The sequence below is a fragment of the Macrobrachium rosenbergii genome, chromosome 50, assembly GCF_040412425.1.
Source record: "Macrobrachium rosenbergii isolate ZJJX-2024 chromosome 50, ASM4041242v1, whole genome shotgun sequence".
In the NCBI taxonomy this organism is placed as follows: Eukaryota; Metazoa; Arthropoda; class Malacostraca; order Decapoda; family Palaemonidae; genus Macrobrachium; species Macrobrachium rosenbergii.
Window position 1 is genome coordinate 32,578,300 of NC_089790.1, and position 27,921 is coordinate 32,606,220.

General features: G+C 36.3%; 1 protein-coding gene across 1 annotated transcript in view; it reads left to right on the forward strand.

Moving 5' to 3' along the window:
* Nucleotides 1–27,921, forward strand: part of LOC136832819 (rRNA N6-adenosine-methyltransferase ZCCHC4) — a 102,827-nt gene that overhangs the window by 40,906 nt on the left and 34,000 nt on the right. Inside the window, exons 3-6 of the mRNA XM_067094439.1 lie at nucleotides 16,117–16,261; nucleotides 17,397–17,597; nucleotides 17,958–18,069; nucleotides 19,299–19,421. Of these exons, the coding sequence (XP_066950540.1) occupies nucleotides 16,117–16,261; nucleotides 17,397–17,597; nucleotides 17,958–18,069; nucleotides 19,299–19,421 (581 nt within the window). The remainder of the gene's footprint in view (nucleotides 1–16,116; nucleotides 16,262–17,396; nucleotides 17,598–17,957; nucleotides 18,070–19,298; nucleotides 19,422–27,921) is intronic.

A 27,921-nucleotide genomic window follows, 5' to 3' on the forward strand; every position in this document is an offset into this window, starting at 1 on the left:
TTCTAGACCAATGTGCCCAGGACTCCAAGAAAACTTTACTGATTTGTGGTGAACAGAAAGATGAAAAAGCCATTCCTGAGCCTTTTAAATTAAGGGATGGGTAGGGTTAAACTTCTTTAGGGCTTCTAAAACACTCCTTGAGTCACTATATATTACTGTGGATTTTAAAAATCTTATCAGATGCAAGATTTAAAGCATCAACTATAGCTGTTGCTTCAGCAGTGAATATGGATGAGTAGTCATAACTTTTTTATGTATGATTCCCCCTCACACACCACTGCACATCCTGATTTTGATCCGTCAATATAGATTTTCCTGTCATTTATATGCCTCTCATCATGTTCCAAAAACTTGTTTCCGACTTCTTCTTCTTGACGATCTTTCTTCTCTGTCTTTAATGCAGACATCTATTGCTGGAATAAACCATGGAGGGATAGCAGGATGTTTAACTTGTAGGATCTTCTGCATTTTTATACTTTCATCCTCCATTTCACCGAGCTGTTTGATTTGAAATGGTATTGAAGATCTAGATCCAAAAAGACTTGAGTCACACTGTTTTAAGATCTCAAAAGGATTCTCCTTTGAACTTTTCAGCCGCTTGGTGTATCTCAGACCTAGCTCATGCTTCCTTAAGTCCAGTGGTAGCTGATGGGAGTCTACATAAATACTTTCAATGGGTGAAGTTCAAAAAGCGCCAGTGCAGATCCTTAGCCCCATATTATGCACAACATCCAATTCCTTAAGCTTAGTCTTTGAAGCAGATGAGTATACTTGGCAGCCATAGTCTAACTTAGATAAGCATACTGCATTGTAAAGCCTTAAAAATGATTTCTTATCAGCACCCCAATTAAAATATTTAGTGATCTCTTCACTTCACTTTTAACTGGTCAATATGATTATTCTAAGTGAGCTTTTCATCAAAGCCATTCCTAAAAATTTTACGTCAGTAGAGTAAGGTAAAATAATTCCATTTAAGGTAAGAGTTGGAATAGTTTCCTTACTTCGGCGCCTGCAGAACCAAACAGCGACAGTTTTAGATTCGGAAAATCGAAATCCTTGCTCATTAGCCCACTTGCTTATTTTATTGTTTATTGATGGCTCTTTGCATGAACCTGCTAGTAGATACTGCATCATATCCTGTGCAATACAGAGCCAAAACACCTACAAACAAAGAGCCTTTTACTGGTGATGATATCTTTTCTAATACTTCATTAACCCTTAAACGCCGACTGGATGTATCATATGTTGACTAAAATTGTCTGTTGGGTGCCGAGTGGACGTCCGTACGTAGACTACAAAAAATTTCAACCTTCGGTCAACTTTGACTCGACCAAAATGGTCGAAAAATGCAATTGTAAGCTAAAACTCTTACATTCTAGTAATATTCAATCATTTACCTTAATTTTGCAACAAATTGGAAGTCTCTAGCACAATATTTCGATTTATGGTGAATTTTTGAAAAAAAACTTTTTCCTTACGTCCGCGTGGTAACTCGGCTGAAAATTTCAGAAATTCTTTGGTCATTTTGTCATAATGTTTGCACCAGTTTATATTAGTCGTTACATAAAGTTTTATATATGAAAATGTGCGCAATTTCATGCAGAATACAACAGAAAATAACTCATGGTTGTAACTTCTATCAGTTTTGAAATATTTCCATATAAATCACAATAAGTGCCAAAATTTCAACCTTCAGTCAACTTTAACTCAACCGAAATGGTCGAAAAACGCAATTGTAAGCTAAAACTCTTACATTTTAATAATATTCAGTCATGTACCTTCATTTTGCAACAAATTGGAAGTCTCTAGAACAATATTTCGATTTATGGTGAATTTTTGAAAAAACTTTTCCCTTACGTCCTTGCAAGGTAACTCTGCCGAATGTCTCAGAAATTCTTTCATCACCTTGTCGTAATGTTTGCACCAGTTTATATTAGTCGTTACATAAAGTTTTATATGTGAAAATGTGCGCAATTTCATATAGAATACAACAGAAAATAAATCATGGTTGTAGCTTTTATCAGTTTTGAAATATTTCCATATAAATCAACGTAAGTGCCAAAATTTCAACCTTCGGTCAACTTTAACTCGACCGAAATGGTCGAAAAACGCAATTGTAAGCTAAAACTCTTACATTCTAGTAATATTCAATCATGTACATTCATTTTGCAACATACTGGAAGTCTCTAGCACAATATTTTGATTTATGGTGAATTTTTGAAAAAGAAAATTTTTTTCCTTACGTTCGCGCGTGGTAGCTCTGCCGAACATCTTGGAAATTCTTTCGTCACTTTGTCGTAATGTTTGCACCGTTTTATATTAGTCGTTACTTAAAGTTTTATATATGAAAATGTGCACAATTTCATGTAGAATACAACGGATAATAACTCATGGTTGTATCTTTTATCAGCCCTTTGTTGGCCGAAATGTTAAGCTTCAGACTGTCACTCGATGGGCGGAGTTCAATTCCAAAATGAGCTGGCTGATGAAGAGTTAGAGGAATTTATTTCTGGTGATAGAAATTCATTTCTCGCTATAATGTGGTTCGGATTCCACAATAAGCTGTAGGTCCCGTTGCTAAGTAACCACGTAAAATAAGTCTAATCCTTCGGGCCAGCCCTAGGAGAGCTGTTAATCAGCTCATTGGTCTGGTAAGACTAAGGTATACTTAACTTTTGTATCTTTTATCAGTTGTGAAAAATTTTCATATACAGATATACCTCGAAATTACGCGAGGTTAGGTTCCGGAGCCCCTCGTGCAAGGTGAATTTTCGCGTAAGTTTGGCATGGTCTTTAAAAATGCTAATAAATGTTTATTTCCAGAGTTTAAGTACTAAATATGACCCTAATCATGCTCCTACAGTATTAAGCTAACTTTTAAATGAATTAAAGATAGTGTAATTTTATTTAAAATTTAGCTTATTACCCTTAAAAATGACATACAGTAAATGGTTGACATAAAAATTGAGTACTGCACAGTTTCATAATAGCGCATTTACAGTAGGTGCGTACGTATACTAATGTTACCCCTAATTCATGGGATGCCGTTTTCTTTGTCACTTAGAGTAAAAGCCGTTTTCTTTGAGTTACTAGGCAAAACATCATGTGTCAGTCAACAAAAGTACAATTCCATAAAATATCGAAAACATGTACATAATGTTCGTAGAAGGTAGTACTGTACAGGTAAAATTCAATCAATTTAAAATTATATACTGTACAGGTAATGACGTACAGAGAAATAATAAGTTGTAAAAGTATGTTTGAGCGCTAACTACGAATGAGAGAGAGAGAGAGAGAGAGAGAGAGAGAGAGAGAGAGAGAGAGAGAGAGAGAGAGAGAGAGAGAGAGAGAGAGAGAGAGAGAAAGTAACTGTACTGCTTTTGTATCGCATTCTGATTTTACACCTAAAAACACGAAAACTTAAAAATTATACACACTTTCTACAGGGATATCATCTTTGAAAAATGCAGTAACTAAGGGTATCACATCTTGTAAAAGTACACCAACTGAACGTGCTGTAATTACATGCACATACAGATTGCACCAGCACTTTTCTCCGAGGTGAACAGAGTAATTTTCAAAGAATGACACTTATACAACTCTTAGTTACATCTCTGATATTACATTAACGAATTCATTTTATCAAATGAGCGTGACTGAACAACCTCATCTCAAGGGCATGTAAAGTCCTTGTGACAAAGACTTTGCAAATGGACATAATACTTGTATGATATTTATGTACAGAAATATAAAAGTAAATTTTCCATATCGATTTTACAGTTAAAAGCATGAAAACTTATAAATGTACTTCAAACATTAAACAAGCATTTTCTGCAGGGGTATCATCTTTGAAAAGTGCAGTAACTTTGCAAATGGGTATCACATCTTGTAAAAGTATACTAAGTGAATGTGCTGAAATTACCTTTGCATCATATTTATGCATGTACAAAAATAAAAATAATACATTTTCGATACAGATTGTACACATGAAAGCATGAAATGCATTTTTCATAGAGATTTTATACATGAAAGCATGAAATGCACTTTTCATAGAGATTTTGCACATTAAAACATGAAATGCATTTTTCGTACAGATTTTACACACAAAAGCATGAAATGCATTTTTCATACAGATTTTACACATAAAAGAATGAAATGCATTTTTCATACAGATTTTACACGTAAAAGCATGAAAACTTGTAAATTACTTCAAAAATTAAACACCCACTTCTGCAGGGTTTCTTGAGAATTTCGTGTGTCTGTGAAAAAATCGTGTATGCCCATTAGTTAGGTTCCAGTGAAAAGTTCATGTGTGTGTGAATTCGCGCAACTCGAATCGTGTGAGATCGAAGTATTACTGTAAATCATGATAAGTGCCAAAATTTCAACCTTCGGTCAACTTTAACTCGACCGAAATGATCGAAAAACGCAATTGTAAGCTAAAACTCTTACAACCTAGTAATATTCAATCATGTACCTTCATTTTGCAACAAACTGGAAGTCTCTAGCACAATATTTCGATTTATGGTGATTTTTAAAAAAACTTTTCCTTACGTTTATGCTGTAACTCTGCCGAACATCTCAGAAATTCTTTCGTCACTTTGTCGTAATGTTTGCACCGTTTTATATTAGTCGTTACATAAAGTTTTATATGTGAAAATGTGCGCAATTTCATGTAGAATACAAAAAAAAATAACTCATGGTTGTAGCTTTTATCAGTTTTGAAATATTTTCATATAAATCCCGATAAATAGAACAAATTCTACTTTCGGTCAACTTTAACTCGACCGAAATGGTCGAAAACTGCAATGTAAGCTAAAACACTTACAGTCTAGTAATATTCAATCAATTACCTTCATTTTGCAACAAACGGGAAGTCTCTAGCACAATATTTCGATTTATGGTGAAATTTTTTAAAAAACTTTTTTTTTACGTCCGCGTGTTATGAATTCATGCATCATTTTGTGATAATATTTTCTCTGTGTTGCTTTGATCGTTTTACAATTTGTTATATATCAAAATCATTGCAATTTAGTGTACAATACAAAGAAAAAACAATAACTTGTTAGCTTTAACCGTTTTGCTCACAGCGCTATTTGTATACAATTATATATGAAAAAATTTTTTGCGCTGTCATATATTTCAATATTTATATATGATAATGATATTTTTTTTCATTTCTGATGGTTGCATACTAAACTTCAGGCAATGACAAAAAAAGGAGCCAAAAATGAACTCTTAATCTTAAAAACTAAGCGTGCTGTGATTTTTTGAAAAATTTTTTTCCGCTTCGGCGCTAATTCCTGAACGCCGCTGGCATACGACAGACACTTTTGTAAATAGAGGCTCATCGTTAGAGGGTTAATGGCAATAGCAAATAGGGTGACACCAAGGACACTAACCTGAGGAACTCCCTCTTCTTGTAAGAAAGGTTGAGATACAAGATTCCCAACTCTCACCTTTATATATCTTTCTGATAAAAACAAATTTATAAATCTGATAATTTTTCCTTTAATTCCCATCTTATACAACCTTTTTATAATACCAAAATGCCATGTGGTGTCATATGCCTTTTCCAAATCAAAGAAAACTCCTATCTTTTGGCTCTGTTTAACAAAACCTTGTTGTATTTTTTTTTGAGAGCCTGAGCAAAGGATCTAAAGTAGATCTAGTTTTCCTAAAGCCAAACTGGAGCGGAGAAAGCAATTTATTTGTTTCTAAGTGCCATAAAAGTCTGTAGCTGCTGGGAAAAGCAGGATCCTTGTTTGGTTTCTTCATACGGAGGATTAATGATAATTTCCAGCTCTTAGGAATAATACCAGTTTCCCAGATTTCATTTATTATATCTAAAAGAAATTTCTTTGACTTTTCTGGGAGATGTTTCAGCATTTCATAAAATATTTTATCTTCACCAGGGGCTGATGGTTTGTTATGCTGCAAGGCATCTTTGAGTTCCTGCAGTGTAAATTTTGCATTATATGGTTCAAAGTTATTTTCACTTAAATCAAGAGAAATCTGGGCATTTCTAATGTCTTGGAATTCTACAGAATAGTTCTCACTACTTAATATTCTCGAGAAATGCTCTCCTAATTTTTCTACGACCCTTTCTGGTTGTGTGATTAGGTCACCATTTGTTTGAAGGGTAGACAGAGGTTCAGGGACGAACCTGCCATTTAGTTTTTTAATTTTCTTCCAAATCATTTTGGATGGTGTTTTTGAGCTAATGCCAAAAATGTAGTACATCCAAGACTCTCTTTTTGCTTTTTTAAAATATTTATTTTGCTTGGCACAGCACATTGGTAAGTAACATTGGCTTGGGCAGTTCCACTCATCTTATATTTTTTGTAGCATTTTCTAGTGATCTTTCGCATACTACTGCAAGTTTTGTTCCACCAAGGAACTGCTGGTCTAGAGGGCTTCCCTTTTGTTGATGGAATAGAGGCAATTGCACTGTTGATGATAATGTCATTTAAATAATTATATGCCTCTGAGATGGATAGAAATGATTTTACATTCTTGTCCATGAGAACAGACTCGCTAAATTTCTTCCAGCCTGCTTCATCTACCTTCCATTTAGGTGGTGGCTCAGAGGGCTGATTCTTAACTGATTTTATATGACTTGGGAAGCGGTCACTCCCATTTGGATATTCATTTACCAACCATTCTTGATCAATGTGAACAATAGATGAGCAAAAGCTCAGATCAGTAGCCGAATAAGTATTGGAGTAGATGTTATGGTAAGTCATGGCTCCATTATTAAGTATTGTGACCATCCATAGTACCCTCCAACATCCTACCCATGGCATCTGCCGTGTTCCCACCCCATATGGGGTTGTGAGTATTAAAATCTCTGAGGAGGAGGAAAGGAGTAGGAAGCTGATTGATCAGTAAATGAATATCGTTATAAGTGAAATCCAAGTCAGGAGGAAGATAGATGGAGCAAACTGTGTTTTGCTTGTCTAAAATGATAGTTACTGCTACAGCTTGGAGATGAGTATTAATTGACAGCAAGGAGTGTTACAACAACTTTGCTCAATAATTGTTGCATCTCCCTTAGATCTATCTCCAATTGGTGGTAGAGAATTATATATGCTGTAATTTAACCCGGGATTATATTGTGTACTTCCAAGCTTAGTTTCCTGGAGACACACAATACCTGGGCTATGGTCATGGAGCAGTACCTTCAGAGGCGCCAATAACCGAAAATCAGCGCCTTTGGCACCAATAAGCCCCGAAAATTGCCGAAAAAGTGCTGAAAATCGCTGATTTTTGGTTAGCGGCGATTTTCGGTTATCATCACACCCTCAGAACGGAACCCCCACCGATAACTGGGGACTGCCTGTATACTGTATAAAAAAAACTGCCGTATGTCCGATGCAGCCGTATTAGGCTACCGATGGGAAACTGATTGCCGTAGCCTAGGCTAGGCAAGGTACTGTTCTACACTGGGTAGTAACAAAAGTTGTTGCTAATGATAAAAATTCAAAAACAAGCCTAATTATTATAAGTAAATTAACCCTTAAACGCCGAGCCTCTATTTACAAAAACGTCTCCCGTATGCCGGCGGCGTTCGGGAGTTAGCGCCGAAGCGGAAAAAAAAGTTTTTTTTTTAAAAATCACAGCACGCTTAGTTTTTAAGATTAAGAGTTAATTTTTGGCTCCTTTTTTTGTCATTGCCTGAAGTTTAGTATGCAACCATCAGAAATGAAAAAAAATATCATCATATATAAATATTGAAATATATGACAGCGCGAAAAACATTTTTCATATATAATTTTATACAAATCGCGCTGTGAGCAAAACGGTTAAAGCTAACGGGTTATTTTGTTTTTCTTTGTATTGTACACTAAATTGCAATGATTTTGGTATATAACAAATTGTAAAACGATCAAAGCAACACAGAGAAAATATTATCACAAAATGATGCACGAATTCGTAACGCGTGGACGTAAAAAAATGTTTTTATAAAAAATTCACCATAAATCGAAATATTGTGCTAGAGACTTCCAGTTTGTTGAAAAATGAAGCTAATTGATTGAATATTACTAGACTGTAAGTGTTTTAGCTTACAATTGCAGTTTTCGACCATTTCGGTCGAGTTAAAGTTGACCGAAAGTTGAATTTTTTCTATTTATCGGGATTTATATGAAAATATTTCAAAACTGATAAAAGCTACAACCATGAGTTATTTTCTGTTGTATTTTACATGAAATTGCACACATTTTCATATATAAAACTTTATGTAACGACTAATATAAAACGGTGCAAATATTACGACAAACGTGATGAAAGAATTTCTGAGATGTTCGGCCGAGTTACAGCGGGCGTAAGGAAAATGTTTTTTCAAAAATTCACCATAAATCGAAATATTGTGCTAGAGACTTCCATTTTATTGCAAAATGAAGGTAAATGATTGAATATTACTAGAATGTAAGAGTTTTAGCTTACAATTGCGTTTTTCAACCATTTCGGTCGAAAAAGTTGACCGAAGGTCGAATTTTGGCAGTTATCGTGATTTATGTGAAAATATTTCAAAACTGATAAAAGCTACAACCATGAGTTATTTTCTGTTGTATTTACATGAAATTGCACACATTTTCATATATAAAACTTTATGTAACGACTAATATAAAACTGTGCAAATATTACGACAACGTGATTTAAAGAATTTCTGAGATGTTCGCCGAAAGTTACACAGCGGACGTAAGGAAAATGTTTTTTCAAAAATTCACCATAAATCGAAATATTGTGCTAGAGACTTCCATTTTATTGCAAAATGAAGGTAAATGATTGAATATTACTAGAATGTAAGAGTTTTAGCTTACAATTGCGTTTTTGACCATTTCGGTCGAGTTAAAGTTGACCAAGGTTGAAATTTTGGCAGTTATCATGATTTATGTGAAAATATTTCAAAACTGATAAAGCTACAACCATGAGCTATTTTCTGTTGTATTCTACATGAAATTGCGCACATTTTCAAATATAAAAGTTTATGTAACGACTAATGTAAAACGATGCAAACATTACGACAACGTGACGAAAGAATTTCTGAGATGTTCGGCCGAGTTACCGCACGCAGACGTAAGGAAAAAGGTTTTTTTTTTTTTCAGAAATTCACCATAAATCGAAATATTGTGCTATTGACTTCCAATTTATTGCAAAATGAAGGTACATGATTGAATATTACTAGAATGTAAGAGTTTTAGCTTATAATTGCATTTTTTGACCATTTCGGTCAAGTTAAAGTTGACCGAAGGTTGAAATTTTGGCAGTTATCGTGATTTATATGAAAATAATTCAAAACTGATAAAAGCTACAACCATGAGTTATTTTCTGTTGTATTCTACATGAAATTGCGCACATTTCCATATATAAAACTTTATGTAACGACTAATATAAAACGGTGCAAACATTATGACGTGACGAAAGAATGTCTGGCGCGGACGTAAGGAAAAAGTTTTTTTTCAAAAATTCACCATAAATCAAAATATTGTGCTAGAGACTTCTAATTTGTTGCAAAATAAAAGTAAATGATTGAATATTACTAGAATGTAAGAGTTTTAGCTTACAATTGCGTTTTTTTACCATTTTGGTCGAGTCAAAGTTGACTGAAGGTTGAAATTTTGGCAGTTATCGTGGTTTATATGAAAATATTTCCAAACTGATAAAAGCTACAACCATGGGTTGTATTTTGCTGTATTTTACATGAAATTGCACACATTTTCATATATAAAACTTTATGTAATGGCTAATATAAAACAGTGCAAAATTATGACAAAATGACGAAAGAATTTCTGAAATTTTCGGCCGAGTTACACGCTGGCGTAAGGAAAAAGTTTTTTCAAAATTCACCATAAATCGAAATATTGTGCTAGAGACTTCCAATTTGTTGCAAAATGAAGGTACATGATTGAATATTTCTAGAATGTAAGAGTTTTAGCTTACAATTGAGTTTTTCGACCATTTCGGTCGAGTCAAAGTTGACCGAAGGTTGAAATTTTTTGTAGTCGACATACAGTACATCCACTTGACACCCAACAGACAATTTTAGTTGACGTATGATACGTCCAGTAGGCGTTTAAGGGTTAATAAAATACTGAAAACAAGCTGAATTATGTCTTATCACAAACTTAGGAAAAATTGTTTAGATACATTGGCAGTTTGCCTTTTAGCCACTTGCCATGAGTGGATGTAAACAAACCATTACGCCACCCTAGTGGCCTGTCGTGGTAACATAAATGTTGCTTACGTAATTATGGTAAATTTCATACAGGGTGTACTGGAATACTGTATGTATATTAACCTCACAATAAGATACACAATCCTTTATTCGAAATCCTCGGGGCCAGATGTGTTTCGGTTTTTGGAATTGTTCAAATTTCGGAACTGTGGGGTCAGGAGCATAATTAAACATCACTTCTGCATTAAAAACATATTTTTTCCTTTCATGTTTTTTCATGATATTATTCATCGTCATTATTATTTATATTACTGTAATGTACTATTAAATGAATGTGAGATAACTAAGCTCATCAATAATAAAATAGTGGGACAATTAAGACCATATGTACAATAACACTTTCTTTCAACAAAAACATTCTGTAAAACGTAAAAATGTACATGACCAAGGTAATTGCAATTCAACTTGTAAATTTTAACAATAAGTAAGACTATAAAACACATTTTATCAAAGTAATTGTAATTCAACTTGTAAATTTTAACTATAAGTAAGACTATAAAATACATTTCATCATATTGATCTTGGAGAGGGTCGTTCTTTATTGTTACGTAACGTCGTCATCAGTTTGCTGTTGTAAATCTGATGATGGTCTGGGAACAGGATTTGCAAGTGATGACGCATCGTTATGATAGACTGTGTGGAATTTTTCATACCACTATTAACGGTAAAATTATTGTTCAATTTTTGTTTTCATGAAAAAATAATTATATAAAGCAAATTATTGAGTAATCTTTGCCATCAGCAGTCAAATAATCACTTTAATGGCAGTGTTCAAACTTAGTGCTGTATACACAATTTGTGATTGAAATGTCTATAAATAGAACAGAAGTAGAGGGCTGTCATTGGCTAACAGGTCACCATGGCAACCAGCCAGCCAATTAGGTTTTAGCTGTAATCAGAGAAAGAATGTTTTACGCATGTGAAGCTGTCAATGATGTGAGTGAGTGTGTTTTATAAACAACTTAGTTTTTAATAGTGTGTGTGTTTTACTGATTATATGAAGAATAGAATGAATTCCTTCTCATTACTTTGAGTGCAAAATTGTTGGTTCACACATTGTGTGCATATGTACTAATGCCTGTTGGTTAGAGACTTAAATTAGCAGTATCTTTGAGAGAGAGAGATTATTTAGGACTCTAAGGCTTGGCAGATGTACAGTTATTTTATTATCTTGTTTTTCTTTTGTTAATCTCGGGAAAGGGTACCTCACTGTATTTCATGCACAGAATCATACATTTTTTCCCTACGGAATCTCTTTAAAATTTCTTTTTATATGCGAGGGTCCGTCTTCTATGACAGCAAACACGGTACTGTCTCTGAAACACTATCACCAGCAATCTGTTTTTCGTTTATCCATACTAACAACAATTTTTCTATTTAATTTATTATGGGAGGCCTCTGTTTTGTTGAACTCGTAACCACCTTAGAAACACTAGTACTTTTTAATGCCTCTTTGTGCTTTAAAAGTGTATTTATGATGGATCTTGGTAGCTTAAACTATGATGCTATACTCAGTCACACGAATGCTGCTGTCATACTTTTCAGTAATCTCTTTTTTAAGTTCAGTTGTGGTTCCTACTGTTTTCCTTTTCTGCTTGTCTGCAATGGCTTTCTTGGGACCCATGTTTTTATCAAAATACAGTATAAAAAAGCCACAAAAACTAAGGAAATACATCAAAACACTGAAGCACAGCTAAGTGGGGTTTAAATGACGCCTGGGAACAACACCAACTAGTGCCGACTGACTGAAACACGAAACACTTTGTTTACGAATATCACATGGTTTATTAGGTCAGATTCTGGTTTTTTCTTCGAAAAGCAAATTTTACTTGAAATTTTGGGTCAGAATCTGATTACGTAGAGTTCTGGTGTGGTCGAGGACTGGGGTTATACTGTACTGTCTTGCAGAGTGCTCTTAATGAAGGTGCAGAGGCACACATGTCCGGTTTAGATTTTAATGCAACCTTTGACTGTGTGAATCATGAAGCACTTATCTACAAGCAGTGATTATTGGGAATTGGTGGATCTCTTCTTAATATTCTATTTATCTCTTTTAGATAGAGTGGTTTATGTTGGTAGGGTTCTGTATCCTAACACTAGCAGTTATGACTTGGACCATCAATTGATCCCTGATCTGCTTTTCCTGCTGAGAGTGACCAGATTTTCTGAACAGCAACACTACTACACAGTAAATATGCCACACTGTTGAATTTCTCAGCTCCAGAGGTCTTTTATTCCTCACACCACTGGACTGTGGAAGAGTCTCCTTGTGAATGTTATGCAATTAGAATCTCAAAAGTGTAGGCAAAGATACAGTGCATTATTACCCTAAAACTTTTCATCTTTTATTGTAATAATATTTATATTTTATCTATATTTGATTAATTTATCTTTCATTTTCTTTTCTAATAACTGATCTCTTTTTCTGTATTTATTATGTTCTGTAACATCTTTTAAATGAACACCATTTTCTGTGGGAACTTGAATTTCAAGTCAGTGGCCCTTTTAGGTTTGTTCCATATGAACAGGGGTTTATCTTCTCAATAATAATAATAATTAATAATAATAATAATAATAATAATAATAATAATAATAATAATAATAATAATAATGAATTTTTAATCGACAGAGCTCTGAGAGCTTGTGCTGATGGCCAGTATAGTAGCTTTTTTAGTCATTTCAGGTGTTCGGTAAGGTAAGGTTCATGACCTTTCCCATTTTATCTATACTAGGGATGTATGGCAGTTTGTTTATTTATTAATTTATTTTTTTCTTTAATGACTGTTCTTGTCTTTCTTTATTTTGTACTATCTTCTGTATCTTTTAAATGAACACCATATTCTTTGGAAGCTTGAATTTCAAGTCAGTTGCCCCTGTAGGCTTGTTCCATATGAATTGGGGTTTATTGTCATAATAATAATAATAAATAATAATAATTTATAATTAAGAATAATAATAATAATAATAATAATAATAATAATAATAATAATAATAATAATAATAATAATAATAATAATAATAATAATAATAATAATAATAATAATAATAATAATAATAATAATAATAATAATAATAATAATAATAATAATAATAATAATAAAGGGATAAAGCTACGAGACGGCAATAGCATCAGACACATAGATGAGATAGGATACAAATAACTGGGGATAATAGAAGGAGAGTATCTAAAATACCAAGAGATGAAGGACATGATCAGGAAAGAATATATGTAGAGACTTAAGGCGATACTCAAGTCAAAACTCAACACCAGAAACATGACGAAAGCCATACACATAAGGGCAGTACAAGTAATCAGATAGTGCAGGAGTAGAGGGGTGGACGAAGGCTGAACTCCGCAGCTTAGACCAGAAAACTAGGAAACACGTGACAATACACAAAGCACTACACCCAAAAGCAAATACAGACAGACTATGCATAACACAAAAGGAAGGGACTCTTAAGAATAGAATAGAGGACTGCGTCAACATCAAGAGCAGAGCACTGGGGCAATATCTGAAAATCAGTGAAGATGAGTGGCTAAGGAGTGCATGGGAAGAAGGGCTGATAAAAGTAGACAAAGACCCAGAAATATACAGAAAAACAGAACAGAGGAATGGCACAACAAACCAATGCATGGACCTTACATGAGACAGACTAAAGAACTGGCCAGCGATGAAACATGGCAATGGCTACAGAGGGGAGAACTCAAGAAGGAAAGAGAAGGTATGCTAACAGCGGCATAAGGTCTGGCCCAAAGAACCAGATATGTCTAAAGAACAATAAATGGAAATAACATCTCACCCATATGCAGGAAGTGCAGTATGAAAGATGAGACCATAAACCACATAGCAAGTGATTGTCTGGCACTTGCACAGAACCAGTACAAAAAGAGGCATGATTCAGCAGCAAAAGACCACCACTGGAGCCTTTGCAAGAAACACCAGCTAGCTTGCTGTAATAAGTGGTACAGACACCAACCTGAGGGAGTGATAGAAAATGATCAGGCAAAGATCCTCTGGGACTATGTATCAGAACAGGTAGGGTGATATGTGCCAGTAGACCAGATGTGACGTTGATTGACAAAATCAAGAAGAAAGTAACACTCATTGATGTTGCAGTACCATAGGGCACCAGAGTAGATGAGAAAGATAGAGAAAAAATTGAAAAGTCTCAAGGCCTGAAAATAGAAATCAGAAGGATATGGAATATACCAGTGGAAATTGTACCCATAGTCGTAGGAACACAGGCACGATCCCAAGATGCCTGAAAAGGAATCTGGAAAAACTAGATGCCGAATTAGCTCCAGCACCCATGCAGAAGAGTGTGCTACTAGAAACAGTGCACATAGTGAGAAAAGTGATGGACTCCGAAGGAGGCAGGATGCAACCTGGAACCCCACACTATAAAAACCACATGGTAGAATAGGATGACTGTGATAGAAAAAAAAAGTAATAATAATAATGAATTTTTAATTGACAAAGTCCTGAGGGCTTGTGTTGATGGCCAGTATAGTAGTTTTTGTAATGGCATTTCAGGAAACTTCATAGTATTGGTAATGGACCATTCCTATTTTATTATCTATACTACTGACATGGTGTCAAGGTCTGGAGAACAACTTGATTGCATACACTGAGCTACTCTTCTAGCTATTGTTCTTTCTCTGCATCTTAGTTTGTGGTTGCAGAATCCATAAGTAGAAATCTGGCACACATTCATGAATGGAGAAGCCTTTGGGGCATGAAGCTTAACCTTTCTAAAACTCAGAGCAAGATCATTTATCAATCCAGAACACTTTAGCCTTTACATCCTGATTTACATTTAAAGGTAGGGTTTTAAATTTCAGTAAAACTTGAGATTTTATATGTAACTTTTGAGAAGCATTCACATAACACTGCTTTCTATGTTTCTCAAAAAACTGTATCCTGCTGAAATATGTTCAGATTAGTTAATGATGATGCTGTTATATCTAAGTAGCTTAACTTTTTTTTTTCTTTTTTGTTTGGAGTACTGTTCTCCAGGGTGGCCTTTGGGTACTGACTCTCATCTCAGACTTGATTAGAGTTATTTCATTGGTCAAGTTTATTTTGTTGTGCACTGGTTTTATTTTTGACCCATATTTAACTATTTATCAAAATTTCCTATAACTTGTCCTTCTTTGCAGTCAGTTTCCCTTTGGAGCCCTCTTGGGTTTATAGTCTGTTGACTCTGTTTGTAGGGTTTTCAGCAGAAAATTTAAGGAAAGGAGAAGGAAAGAAAGCAGTATTTGGATATTATTGCTCAGCATCTAATTTACTGGCCCCCTTTTGTGTCTTGATCACAACTTCCAGTATTCCTTGGAGTGTTTAGGATTCTGATTCTTAAGTCAGTCTTAAAAGACTCAAACAGATATCACATACTAATTTCATCCTCTTCAGCATCCTATGTAAATCAAGATTCTGGGTAATTTTAAAAAATGGGTTTATGATGAACAAATCCCTTTTTTGAAAACAAAATTACTTTTCCATACAAACCCATTGCTCATAATGTGGGTTTGCTCCTTCCACCCCAATTTTCTTACATCTCCTTGACCAGACAAGTGAAGAATGAGGAAGAGAAGTTGGCTTGAACTGATGGGTCAGTGTGTGAGTGCAAGACTGACTGTGGTTCTGTTCTCTTTTCTCATTTTATCAGGAACTAAAGTGTTAGGGACTCAGTTTTGGTAAACAAAAAGGACTAATTAAAAGTAATAGGTTTGTATGAAAAGTTGATTTTTTTTTCTGCAAAATGAAGTCTTTTTATGGATAGCATTATGTTTGGTGACAGTTTTATTTAATTTTGCAATGGATTTAATATAAGCTGTATAATTGTATTTGACTAGCTTGGTTTCTATATTTCAGGTCAAAATCTATCAAGGCATTGCCTGGTCTTCAGAGGGCGTATTGTCTTACTTGCTCTGAGTTGTTGGGGTCCAAAAGGACTGGTCATGGAAAATGTACACTGAAGACTCCTCTCTTTGACTCACTCATGTCCCAGCCATCAATGGTAAGTTCAGGTTTGGTATGCAGTTTCCATTTGACCTTTATTTCCAGATTTAATTGTATAATATGATTGGTGTTGGAAAAGTGTGTCTTTCAGTGAATTTTTTTATGTTCATCCTTTTATTTGCATTATCATATGTAAAATATAGAGGAAAAAGATTGCCCAAGGATGCTACAAAACCATCTTTCAAAACAATTTAACCCTCACTGAAGTCTATTTGTGAACGAGTGAGAGATTCCCTCTAGGAAATGGTTGCAAAAGACTCGAGTGCTTTATTTGAGAGCTTTTGATGTTGCATAGGGGATTGTAGTGTTGTGTGGTTATCCGTGGGTTGTATATACACAGGCCTCAAGCCTGTAGATAAGGCTAATAATGATTTTAGTTTTATATGTAAAAAATGTTATGCCCAAGTTTTAATTTCAGAAATATACTCTAGTAATAACTCTGAGCTATGCAGTGTTGATAAAAACTGAATAAATTATTTGAAGACATACTTAGTCATATAAAGCAGTAACTTCATCATATGATTTATTTTACATATATCAAGTACCAGAATTTCATAAAAGTTCTATTATTAATTTGCATTAGGATATTAGTATTCATAATTTCATTTTGGACAGACACAATTTACTAGATAATAAAGAAAATGTTAACTGGATTATTAAAAATATTGTAATTGCAAAATATTAGAACTGATTCAGTTATGTTATAATACTGTATAATCATAATAACCTTTGATTTTGATGCCAGTCCTATTTATACTATGTTGCCACATGCTGATTTTATTAGATGAATGGTTGCTTTATAATTATATGGATGCAGATTTGAAATGTAAAGGTAACAATCACTATTGTTAAAAAATGTTATACAGATTAATGGCATTTATGACAAAAATAGGTACCCCTGTGAGTGCTGATTGTAGCCCTAACATTGGTAATTGATATTGACACGTTTTAAAATCTAAATTCTTTCCAAATGAATAACAGATAAGTTTTTTATGTTAATCCATTATATCCAAGGAAGTATTGAAGAGATTTTAATAAATTATTGTTTGTTCTCATTCACTTTTTACTGTTGGATAATACTACTTGTGGATCAGCAATTCAGGTCTGTGTAGCTTGATTATTTCTTTTTTCAGTTGTTGCCTCCTAAAGAAAATTCAAGATTTGAGGCTCAGTACATGTTTTCAGCAAACAGTGTGGAAATTATCATGGGAATGCTAAATCAGTTGAATGCAAAAAAGGTTCTGTGTCTGGGAACTCCACGGATATTTGAGGAAATCAGTGTTTCTCCAGAGAAGAACATGTCCAGTCTTCTGATGGATATTGATAGCAGATATGTAAGAACAAATTTTAGATGATGTTCTGTATAGACAAAAGTGTGTGAAAGTAGTTCATGAAATTATTTTTACTTATGAGTTATATTTTCTCAAACAGTTAAATTTTCATTCAATCAAATCCATCATTGCATTGAAGCATGTTGAGGTATTTTTTAATTTAGCAAGGTATTGTTATTGTTAGCTGGATTGATGTACATTGAGTAAGTCTATATTTACAGAAATTAGTTTGATGCATTTAATGCTGTGTTGACATATTGAATACATTAAGGCATAGCAGACATGAAGATGGATATAGATGTTAGCACAATTTGAACTTTTTCCTTATCATTGCCTTTATTTTTTTTTTTATCTTTCCAACAGTGTGCTTTCTTCTCACCATCAGAGTTTGTTCGCTATAACATGTTCAATCACCATTTTTTTGATGGTGATAAAGCTAAAGAAACATACCTACAGTTTGTTACTGGAAATGAAAGTAAGTAACTTTACAGATTCTTTTTAGATCACATACTTCATTTCCTGACATCAGAGATGCACTCCCAATTGACTAAATTTTTAAAGTAAATAAATAAATGTAAACATAGGTCACAATACTTTTATAAGGTGATGGCTTGGTTTTTGTTGCTGTCTCAGTACAGTATATTGATTATAGTGGCACCTCAGCTTAATTCTTTCAAGTTCTAAAAATTACTTTTTAAACATAAATTTAACAATGTACAGCAGGTACACTGTGTACATTATGTAACTATATTCTACACCTTAGAACTAACACAAGAGAAAAAATAACCATACATACACATGGTTATTTCATATCCTTTCCATGTGTTGTGTCAGTTTTATCTTTCTAGTGCTTAACCTACTGTATATATAAATTATATATTTATATAACTGTCATTATTTAAGGTAGTAGCAGATTAACTCAGTTTAAGTGTGGTGGAAATTTTTGTCTGAAAGCATTAATAGTTCATATTGATTCATTGAAGAATTCTAAAACTTTATTATCTGTTAAAAAGGATATAAACATTTCAGAAGGTAAAATTTAACCTTGCAATAAAATTTTTAAAGGAACATTGAGTATATGATAATTTTTCATATTTGTTAATTTGTAAAAAGTTCAAGTATTCCCAATGACACTTAAATCTCATAAGATGTAATTGTTTTTGAGCTACCTTGATGTGAGTCTTAATTGGTCTTGTGATTCTGGTTCATTTAATATTTGAGTTATCAGTAGTAAATGGTATTACCTTGGACCCCTGCCTATTCGCGGTTCCGGATTTGCGTCTTCACCTATTTGCGGATTTCTCTGTGGAACATATATACACATTATTCATGGAAAATTCACCTATTCGCGGTATTTTTCATAGAGAAATATTCACAAATTGCTGTATTTTCTTGTAATTTTCGTGACTTAAATGCACTTTTTGTGATGAAACTATTAAAATATTCAGGTATAAGCATTTTTAGAGGATTTTTGGTGTTTTGAATTATCAAAGTAGGCAGTTATAAGCATTTTTAGAGAGGTTTTAAGTATTCGCAGGTTTAAGCCATTTATGGGGGTTAGTGGTACGCATCCTCCGCGAATACCGGTGGTTGACTGTATATAGTTTACAGCATTTAATGTTTTGGTTGTTGTAACTACTTGTGGATGAGGACATGGTTACAGAATTTAAATATGTATATGTAGATGTCAAATTGTTTTTTCAGAGTTGGTGGTGGTATCAGACCCTCCATTTGGTGGCAGAATGGAGTTACTTGCACACAATTTGCTTACTATTCAAAATGAATGGAGAGTAGTTAATAAGTTGTCTGAAGAAAGTCAGCTATCAGGTTTGTGAACTAAAACAATGTGTTTCATTAATGTTCTTCATTTATTAACCCTTTGAGATTCAGGTGACATCATGTGTTGTCATTGTATTCTAAATTCTTCAAATTCCAGTGTTGTAATCTGCTGAAACACTGAACCATTTTTATATTATGAAAAATAAATTCTAAGCAAGCAATAAAAACATCATATCCATAATTGGTCAATTCAATTTGCTGCAGATAAATTTTGTGACCTCAAAATCTCAAAGGATTTACAACTATGTTTCCATTTTGTATGTCATAAAGTTTAATTTCTTTTTATGTTACACATGTTGGTATTAGTTGTGCTTATCTGGTATGTCTGGTGGTCCAATGTAGATATTATTAATTATTTGGAATGAATCTTACCTACTGTTAAAGTTCGCTTATATCTTTGTGCCATTAGGTGTGATTGGCATACAAAATAAAAAAAAATAATGCTTGGCTAACCTGCTAGGACTGTCTGTAATCACCTGTTTCCCACCAGGTGGCGCTGGAATATTTACATTCTTGTCAGAATTCTTCATGCCGTGTCCTTATGCAGACAGTGTGAATTGGCGGTAGTAATGATTTTGATGATTTCTGGCTGATTTTCTCCTCTATTATTTTTTCTGTTTTTGCATTATGTCATCTACAACAAGCAGAGACAGAGATGCAAGTATTAGGCTGTATAGAAAAGTTTGTGGAAACCGATTGTTTAGGTTGTGCATGATGGCCTGTGTGTTAGCCTAGCTGTTGAGGCATGAATGTGATTTTCTTGATGTGAAGATAATAAGGCATGATCTGATGAGAGGATGAAAATTTTGTGAAGTATTGGAAGATGCTAGAGGCTGATAGGTTACGTAGACAGTTCGTTAGGGCACACCATAAGCCTGCTCAGTCGTTTCTTTTTGTCTTCTGGTGTTCCTTCTCCTTCTCCTCCTCTTCCATCAGCCTACCTGGTAGCCTAGGTTAATTCGTCTCTCACCCCTGCTCTGCCTTCTTTTGCTCCGTATGTGGTTCAGGAGAAAAATAATAGTTAATTGAGAAATATTCTTTTATTATGGTTAGAAATTTGACCGCATATATTAGGGCAAAGATTGCCCCCCCCCCATAGTGATTTACCTTTTTCAGTTTCCCCAGCGAGAGGTGTTGGAGCCTAGGCATTTGTCTGTAGCCTGCCCTCTAAACTGCCCTGGGTCCATTGGTCTTCTCAGACAAGTTACCATGGTGTGTCTCGGGAACAAAGTCTGTGCCCTTCGCTACCCCTCAGCCATTTCTTCGGTTCGGGTTCAGCGTGTTTTCCGGATGAGTTGTTTAGTAGTTTGGTGCTTGCATTCACTGGTTCATGTGTCATCTGTTTTGAGGAAAGTGATAGTGATGTATTTGAACTGGTAGAGTTATTTAGGGATACAATCATATTATGTTTGCCTCAGTAGTTCTGAGCTGTGCCTCAGTTCTTCTGTTATCATTTGCTCACCTGGTATTGTCCTCTGAGCCGACGAGAACCCTCCCCCCTCTTACTCAGTTTTCCCCTCTTATTGCCTCGTATTTGTCACCTTGTGACAATTATTCCTTTTCGTAACAGCGGCTCTCCATCTTCTGCCACTTACTTATCTAGAGTGAGTTAGCTTACTGATAGAACAGCTCTCACTTCTCGGCAATTGCCTCCTAAGTGTTGTGCAGATGGCTCTGACTGTCATCATGGTTACTTGGTGATGTCGTGCAAGAATCCTCTACCTTCCCCACCCAGCCATCTCTCCCCACCTTGCCATTCAATACTTATGACTAGCATTCCATGACATTGCTGATGTTTCGTGGTATGTCACCTTTGCTGGCATTCTTTTGCTTCACCATCAGCATCTGTAGTTTGCTGTTTTCTTTCAGCTCAGTTCCTCTGTTTAGACTTTAGGGGTATCAACCGTGATATGGTTGACTCTCCTTTAGTATTTAAACAGTGCATAGCTTGCATTGTTCCATTTTCACTTTCTTTGGCTGAAGATGAATCCATTGACCGGTGCTTTTTAGTTTACTTCTACCTCATCTCCTGTTAAACGGGTAGGAAGTTGACACTGGTTATGGTAAGGTGCATTATCATGGAAGTAGGGTCTATGGGAGGTGGATGAACAGTTGAAAGAGAATGCTATGAAACTGTTTAGTGTTAAATAGCTCTGCACCTAACACAAACAGTGTATTGTGCTTGCAACTGTGTTTGCGGAGTGAGCTCCTAGGAACCAACCAACCTAGGAGATGGGCTGGCATGTTGCTGGCTTAATGTAAACAACAGAGGCAGTTTCGGAAGTTTATCCTTTAATGCTGGTTCTCAGGTGCTACTGCATCTATTTCCAGTTTTTGAAGCTGCTTAGAACTGGGTTAGGACGTAAATACAATGTAAGTGTTTTCATCTTCCTGCATTCAACTTGCAAGTTTCAAGTTCTTGGACCAAGGAAGCGAAGACTCCTCTAATTAGTAAGGTACTTTGGCCTAAATGTGAGGCAGAAGTATCTTTGAATTTGATATTTCATTCTCAGTAGTACAGCTCGATTACTGCAAGAATAATAAATAAAGCAAATAGAATGGGACTGGACTGACTGGCAGCAGTCATGACAAACCCCGGGGGAAAGAACATAACAAAACTACTAAAGCACCTTAAAACTAATTTATTACAATAAAGTTATATACATTATGTACAAGTGAGTTCAGGTTTGGCATTAAAACTAATTTATTACAATAAAGTTATATACATTATGTACAAGTGAGTTCAGGTTTGGCATTAAACAAATCACAATTAACAGGGTCAGTCAAAAGAAGCAAAAATGAATGTAGCTAAAACTGAGTCAATAACATAATAAACATAGCAATCAGTACAATAACCCAAATCAACAATAAAGTACAAGTCACCAAACACTTTAGCTACATCACAAATAACCAAACAGTTACATCACAAATAAACAACAGGTAGCATACATTAAAAATAGACAACAGGCAGCAGAAATAATAGGAAAGCACAGCTTACAACATAATTAACAATAAACAGCATAAACAACATAGTAAAGCAGCATACACTCAGGGTAGCACAATACAAAAAAAAAAAACAGACTATCTCCAAGGAGACGTCAAGACAGACCCAGCTGTCAAAGAGGATGAAGATCCTCAGACGAACTGCGTGACATCATCAAAGCAGCCAGTAACTGCAAACAGGAACACATCCAACTCACAGATGATCATGGCAGAAATGTCGAGACAGCAAATCTGCTGCCAAACAGGAACCATTTCCCCAGATGACTATGGTTTAGTCACCCAACCATCCTCTGCTACCACAGCCAGCAGGTAAATTGATACCTGCTGCAAAAATAAGGACTCCTTGCTGCTGAGACCTGACTCACTGCTATACCAAACCTGACTGCCGCAGTCAATACAAAGGCGACAGACGTCAACTTCGCACACAAAAACAAATACCAACAGGTAAGGAGATAACACCCACAACAAGGGAACAGTCTGCTAATGATTGTTAAAAAAAAAAAAATATATATATATATATATATATATATATATATATATATATATATATATATATATATATATATATATATATATATATATATATATATATATAATTAGCTGAAGCCACTGGGAAAGTTCAAATTGAAAAGACAGAGTGCCAAGTACTTTTGTGTAATTTAACACATCGGGCACAAAGTACTTGGCACTCTGTCTTTTCAGTTAGAACTTTCCCAGTGGCTTCAGCTAATAAAGAAAATCACGCGCTTACTTTTGTGATTTCGTAGTGTGTATATATATATATATATATATATATATATATATATATATATATATATATATATATATATATGTATATGTATATGTATTATATAATGTTTGTGCATGCATATATAAATATGTGTATATATTTATATAGATACATATAAGAGATAATGATGATGATAATAGTTATAAATATTAGGCTTGAAGAGGCAGAGTTTCTTAATGATGTGTCAGAGTTGCAATCTCTCCTTGATAGACCTACAATACTTCTGAGGCTAATGGGAGGAATGTCTTATTCCTTTTACAACTCAGTTGTAATGGAAACGTGTTTAAAAATCATATAAAGTAGCCCTGCTCAACCATTAGTAGCTGTTTTTGACAGTGTCCCAGTTTTTGTCTCCTTAACCCCAAGTGTTTAAGACCATCACCTAACATATCTCAAACCAGATTAGAAAATTCTTAGCACTACCTTTGAAGTCTTCCCTCCAGGGTCTTGCCCCTACAGCCTTTTGTGCATGTAAATTCCGTGTAGAATTTCCCAAACCACTCTCGAGTTCTCTGCTTCAGTAGTGATCTGGCTCACATTCTAAGTGGGAAAATGACACATTTAACCATGACTTATGTTTTGAACTCTCAATTCAAGTAGGCTCTATGGATCCTCAGAGGGTAGTGTGCAGAGTTTCAGAAGTGTCTGGCAAAGTGTTGAGAAGAACCTTTGGTAGTCATGGTTCTCGGAGAAGGATACTTTGTACCTTTTGTTATATTTTTACCACTATCAGCTTCTGATACCCTTCTCTCCACACTCTTCACACAGAGACGTTCAGAGTTGGGAGGGGTAGATTGGACAGTTGTTATGCAATGAGGCCATCGAGACATGAGCATTTCCAGTCTCAACAAGTACTGTATATTCATGTAACTCCCTATTCGTCGAGTCATTCAGTTTGGCCCTGGCAGCCTTGCAAAAGGGCAAAGGATGTTTTCTGTCAACATGCAGGACACGTATTTCCACATCCCGGTACACTCTTCAGTTGAAGAAAAGTATTCTGTGTGCTGGAGTTTTTGGCAGGATGGATTCATCTGCTTGGTATCAGAGTAGTTCTTTCTTTTTTGGATGACTGGTTTGTTCTCACCAATTTGTTACTGATGACCTTGAGGGTGAAGAATTGTTTTATGCCTAACTTCAGAACTTGGCATTTTGTTCAGTATTGACTAATCTGTGTTTTTATATAAGTAAATTACCAAGTAATTACATAGCTATTGGGTTCCTAGCCTACAGCAACTTAAAAATTCAAAATTCGCACGGCGGCACTTCTATTGTTTGTGTGTAGGTGACAAGGTCCTGCCCACTATTCGGGACTCAAAAGAACAACTCAGCAGAGAGCTCAACTCTTTTCCTGCCGGCTTCTGATCAACATCGGGAGTTTTCCATAGCTGCTTCATCACTTTTCGGATAGTGATTTGCCTGCTCTTGGTGAAGTATTCAGAGTTTGTTGTTTTGTGGCTTTCAAACATTGGTGGATTGTCTTTTCTGGTTAATTTTAGGAATTGCTTTAGTCAACGATGTCAGATTCCAGTTCATCCAGTATTCGCTTCTGTTCTGGGGTTGTAAAACTAGGTTAACCAAGTTTTCTTACGATCTCATACTAAATGTACTAAATGTGGGGGCCAAGAATGTAGTAAGGATAATACTTGCATAAAGTGTCAGGATTGGGAGGATAAAAAATGGAAAACCTTGAAATCTCATCTAGAAAAACTTGGAAAAGATAGGAAGAGGAAAGCAGCCCTTAGGGCTGAGAATAGGTCCAATACAGATTCTACTCATTTTGCTAATGTAGGGGATGATAGAGCTGTTACTCCTCCAATTCCTCCTGTTTCTCCCATTCTAAGTCTTCCTACTTTACCATCTACTCCTTTTCCAGGCTCCCATGATTCCGCTCTTAACGCTATTGCTAGCCTCGAATCAAGGTTTGATCAGAAGTTTGGTGTATTGTCCAGTATCATTATGGAAATGGGATCTGCTATTAGATCTCTGATGGAGAATAATGTGAATAATGAAAGTGCTGGGGGAAGTGACAGTGTTGTGAATGTTGAGGAGGTGGCTGTCCATCCCACCAGTGCTCCTGGGTGAAGGTCCTTGTCCCTCTCCCCTGCACCGGGAGAAGACATACTGGAGGTCCAAGGGAGGCTAGTGGGGTTTGCCCCATGGGCCTGTTGTTCGTTCCCAGGCTTCAACTAGGAGCCATTGGAAAGGTGTTGTAGTGCATCAGCTTCCCTCAGATTCAGAAGCTTCCAGCCTGGACAGGAAGCACCCTCATTGCTTCTCTGCTTCTTCGTGCCTGCTCAAGTGACATGCGGATCTTGGCGATACCTCTCCTCTGGCAGTCAAGAGGTACAGGGAGATTAGCCCACAACCTTCCTGCAACTTTCAGGACCCGCTTGCTTCTCCAGCTCGCCATCGTCATTTGTTGGGAGACAGTCCTGAGCGCTATAAGTGCCCAAAGTGCTGACTTCTTCCAAGCGCCCGGTGCCCGCTGACTCGTGCCAGACTTCCACTTTTGAGCGCCCGGCGCCAACAGCTGAGATCCCAGCCACTGCTTCTGGGCGCCAAGCGCCTTCCTCTCATAAGCTGCCATCATCATCGGTTCAAGAAGATTCATTAGCCCCACTCCAGCGTCAACTGATGGAGCTTATGGCCTTTTTGAAGAAAACCTCTTCAGTTCCTGAAACCAAGGACAAGTCTTTGTCTCCTGTCTCTTCAGAGGAGGAAGAGGTTCAGGATACGGTCCCCTCTTCAGCATACTTGTCCCTTTTGCGATTCCTCCTGGATAGCTTTCCAGATTTTTTCGTTCCTGCTGCTCCTACTTCTCCAGCTTCTACCTTCCTCATAAGAAAGCAGTCATCAGAGGGTACCAGGTTACCCAAGCTAGTTCTTTCCTCCTTGAAGAAGGCTGTCCGAGGGGTTCATGACTGACTGGCCTCTAAGAGAGAGCAGGGCAAAGCAACATTCGCTTTTCCGCTCAGCAAGTTATTGAAGATGAGGTACTCATTCTACGCCACAGGGGAAGCTCCTTCCTTGGGAATTTCTGCCTCCTCCCAGGCGGGGGGGGACTTCTTCGGTCTGGTGGATTCAGCTCGTAGAACAGCCTTTTCTACCACCAAGATAATGTTTTCCTCCCCCGAACTTGATCACCTTATCAGGAACATTCTTAAGGTTTTAAAGATTTTTAGTTTTCTTGATTGGGCCATTGGGGCTCTAGTGAGAAAGATCGAGGACCGTCCAGATCTCGCTGAAGACTTTGCCTCTGTTTGGCTGGGAGTTTTTTTGTGCGCCGATAGGGCAGTTAGAGATGGCTCTTCAGAACTCGCCTCTCTCTTTTCAATGGGTGTGCTAAAAAAGGGAGCTCTGGTGTTCTTTCACCTTGAAAGGAGTCTTGCTGACACAGAAGTCAGCTCTACTTTTCGCTCCTTTGGATAAGTCTCACCTCTTTCCACAAGTCACAGTGAAGGAGACTCTTTCAGACTTGCAGAAGTCTACCACCGACCTGCTCTACTTTTCGCTCCTTTGGATAAGTCTCACCTCTTTCCACAAGTCACAGTGAAGGAGAGACTTTCAGACTTGCAGAAGTCTACCACCGACCTGTCATCACAGTCCAAAGGCGTCCGAGGGTATCTTTGCCTTCCACGCTGAGATTGTTATCCAACTTAGAGCCTCACCCCTTTCGTGGGGAGAAGACAAAATCCCAGACCAGACCCAGATCAAACTTGCGACCTACTACGAAGTCCATTAAGAAGTCTTCCTTCAAGACTAACCCCAAGAAATGAGAAGTTAGTACTCCGCACCCAAGTAAGAGCCAGACTTCTACTTTTTTGGAAGGAATGGGAGTGCAGAGGAGCAGAACCTTGAGTGGTTGAGGTTCTTAAGGAGGGCTACACCATTCCTTTTGTGAAAGCTCCTCCCTTAGAAACATCTCCAATCGCCTTGACAGCATATTCAAAAGGTTCCACAAAGTTTTTTTGGCCCTCAGGAAGTCAAAGCCCTGATTATCAAGGGAGTGGTGGGAGAGGTGCTAGATCTTCACTCAGAAGGTTTTTACAATTGCCTTTTCGTGGTTCTGAAGGCCTCGGGGGGGCTGGAGGCCTGTTCTGGATGTCAGTGCCCTGAGTGCATTTGTCCTGAAGACAAAGTTTCATATGGAGACCGTTCGCTCAGTCATGTCTTCAATGCAGCAGGGGGACTGGATGGTCACCCTGGATATGCAGGATGCGTATTTTCACGTTCCTGTTCATCTGGACTCAAAGAAATTTTACACTTTGTTTTTCAGGGCAGAGTACTACAGTTCCGGGCCCTACGCTCTGGTTTGTCGACGGCCCTGTAAGTTTTCGCACAAAGCCTTGGTCATCTAGGGAATTGGCTTCACCTTCTGGGAATCAGCATCAACTTATACCTGGACGATTGGCTTCTCTGCTCCATGACAATGACTCACGAGATTCCCTATTTAGGGATGGTACTTAATTCTTGGACTTTTCTGTTGCCCAAACGAGTTGACAACTGCCTTCAGACTGCCAGTCATTTCATTGCACATCATTCCTGCTTGGCAGTACAATGGATGAGTCTCCTAGGGACCCTCGCATCAGTAGAGCAGTTTGTGAGATTAGGTAGACTGCACATGAGACCCCTTCAGTTTTTCCTGAAAGCGAACTGGTGCAGAAAGACCCAACCAGACTCTTTCATCTTCCCGAT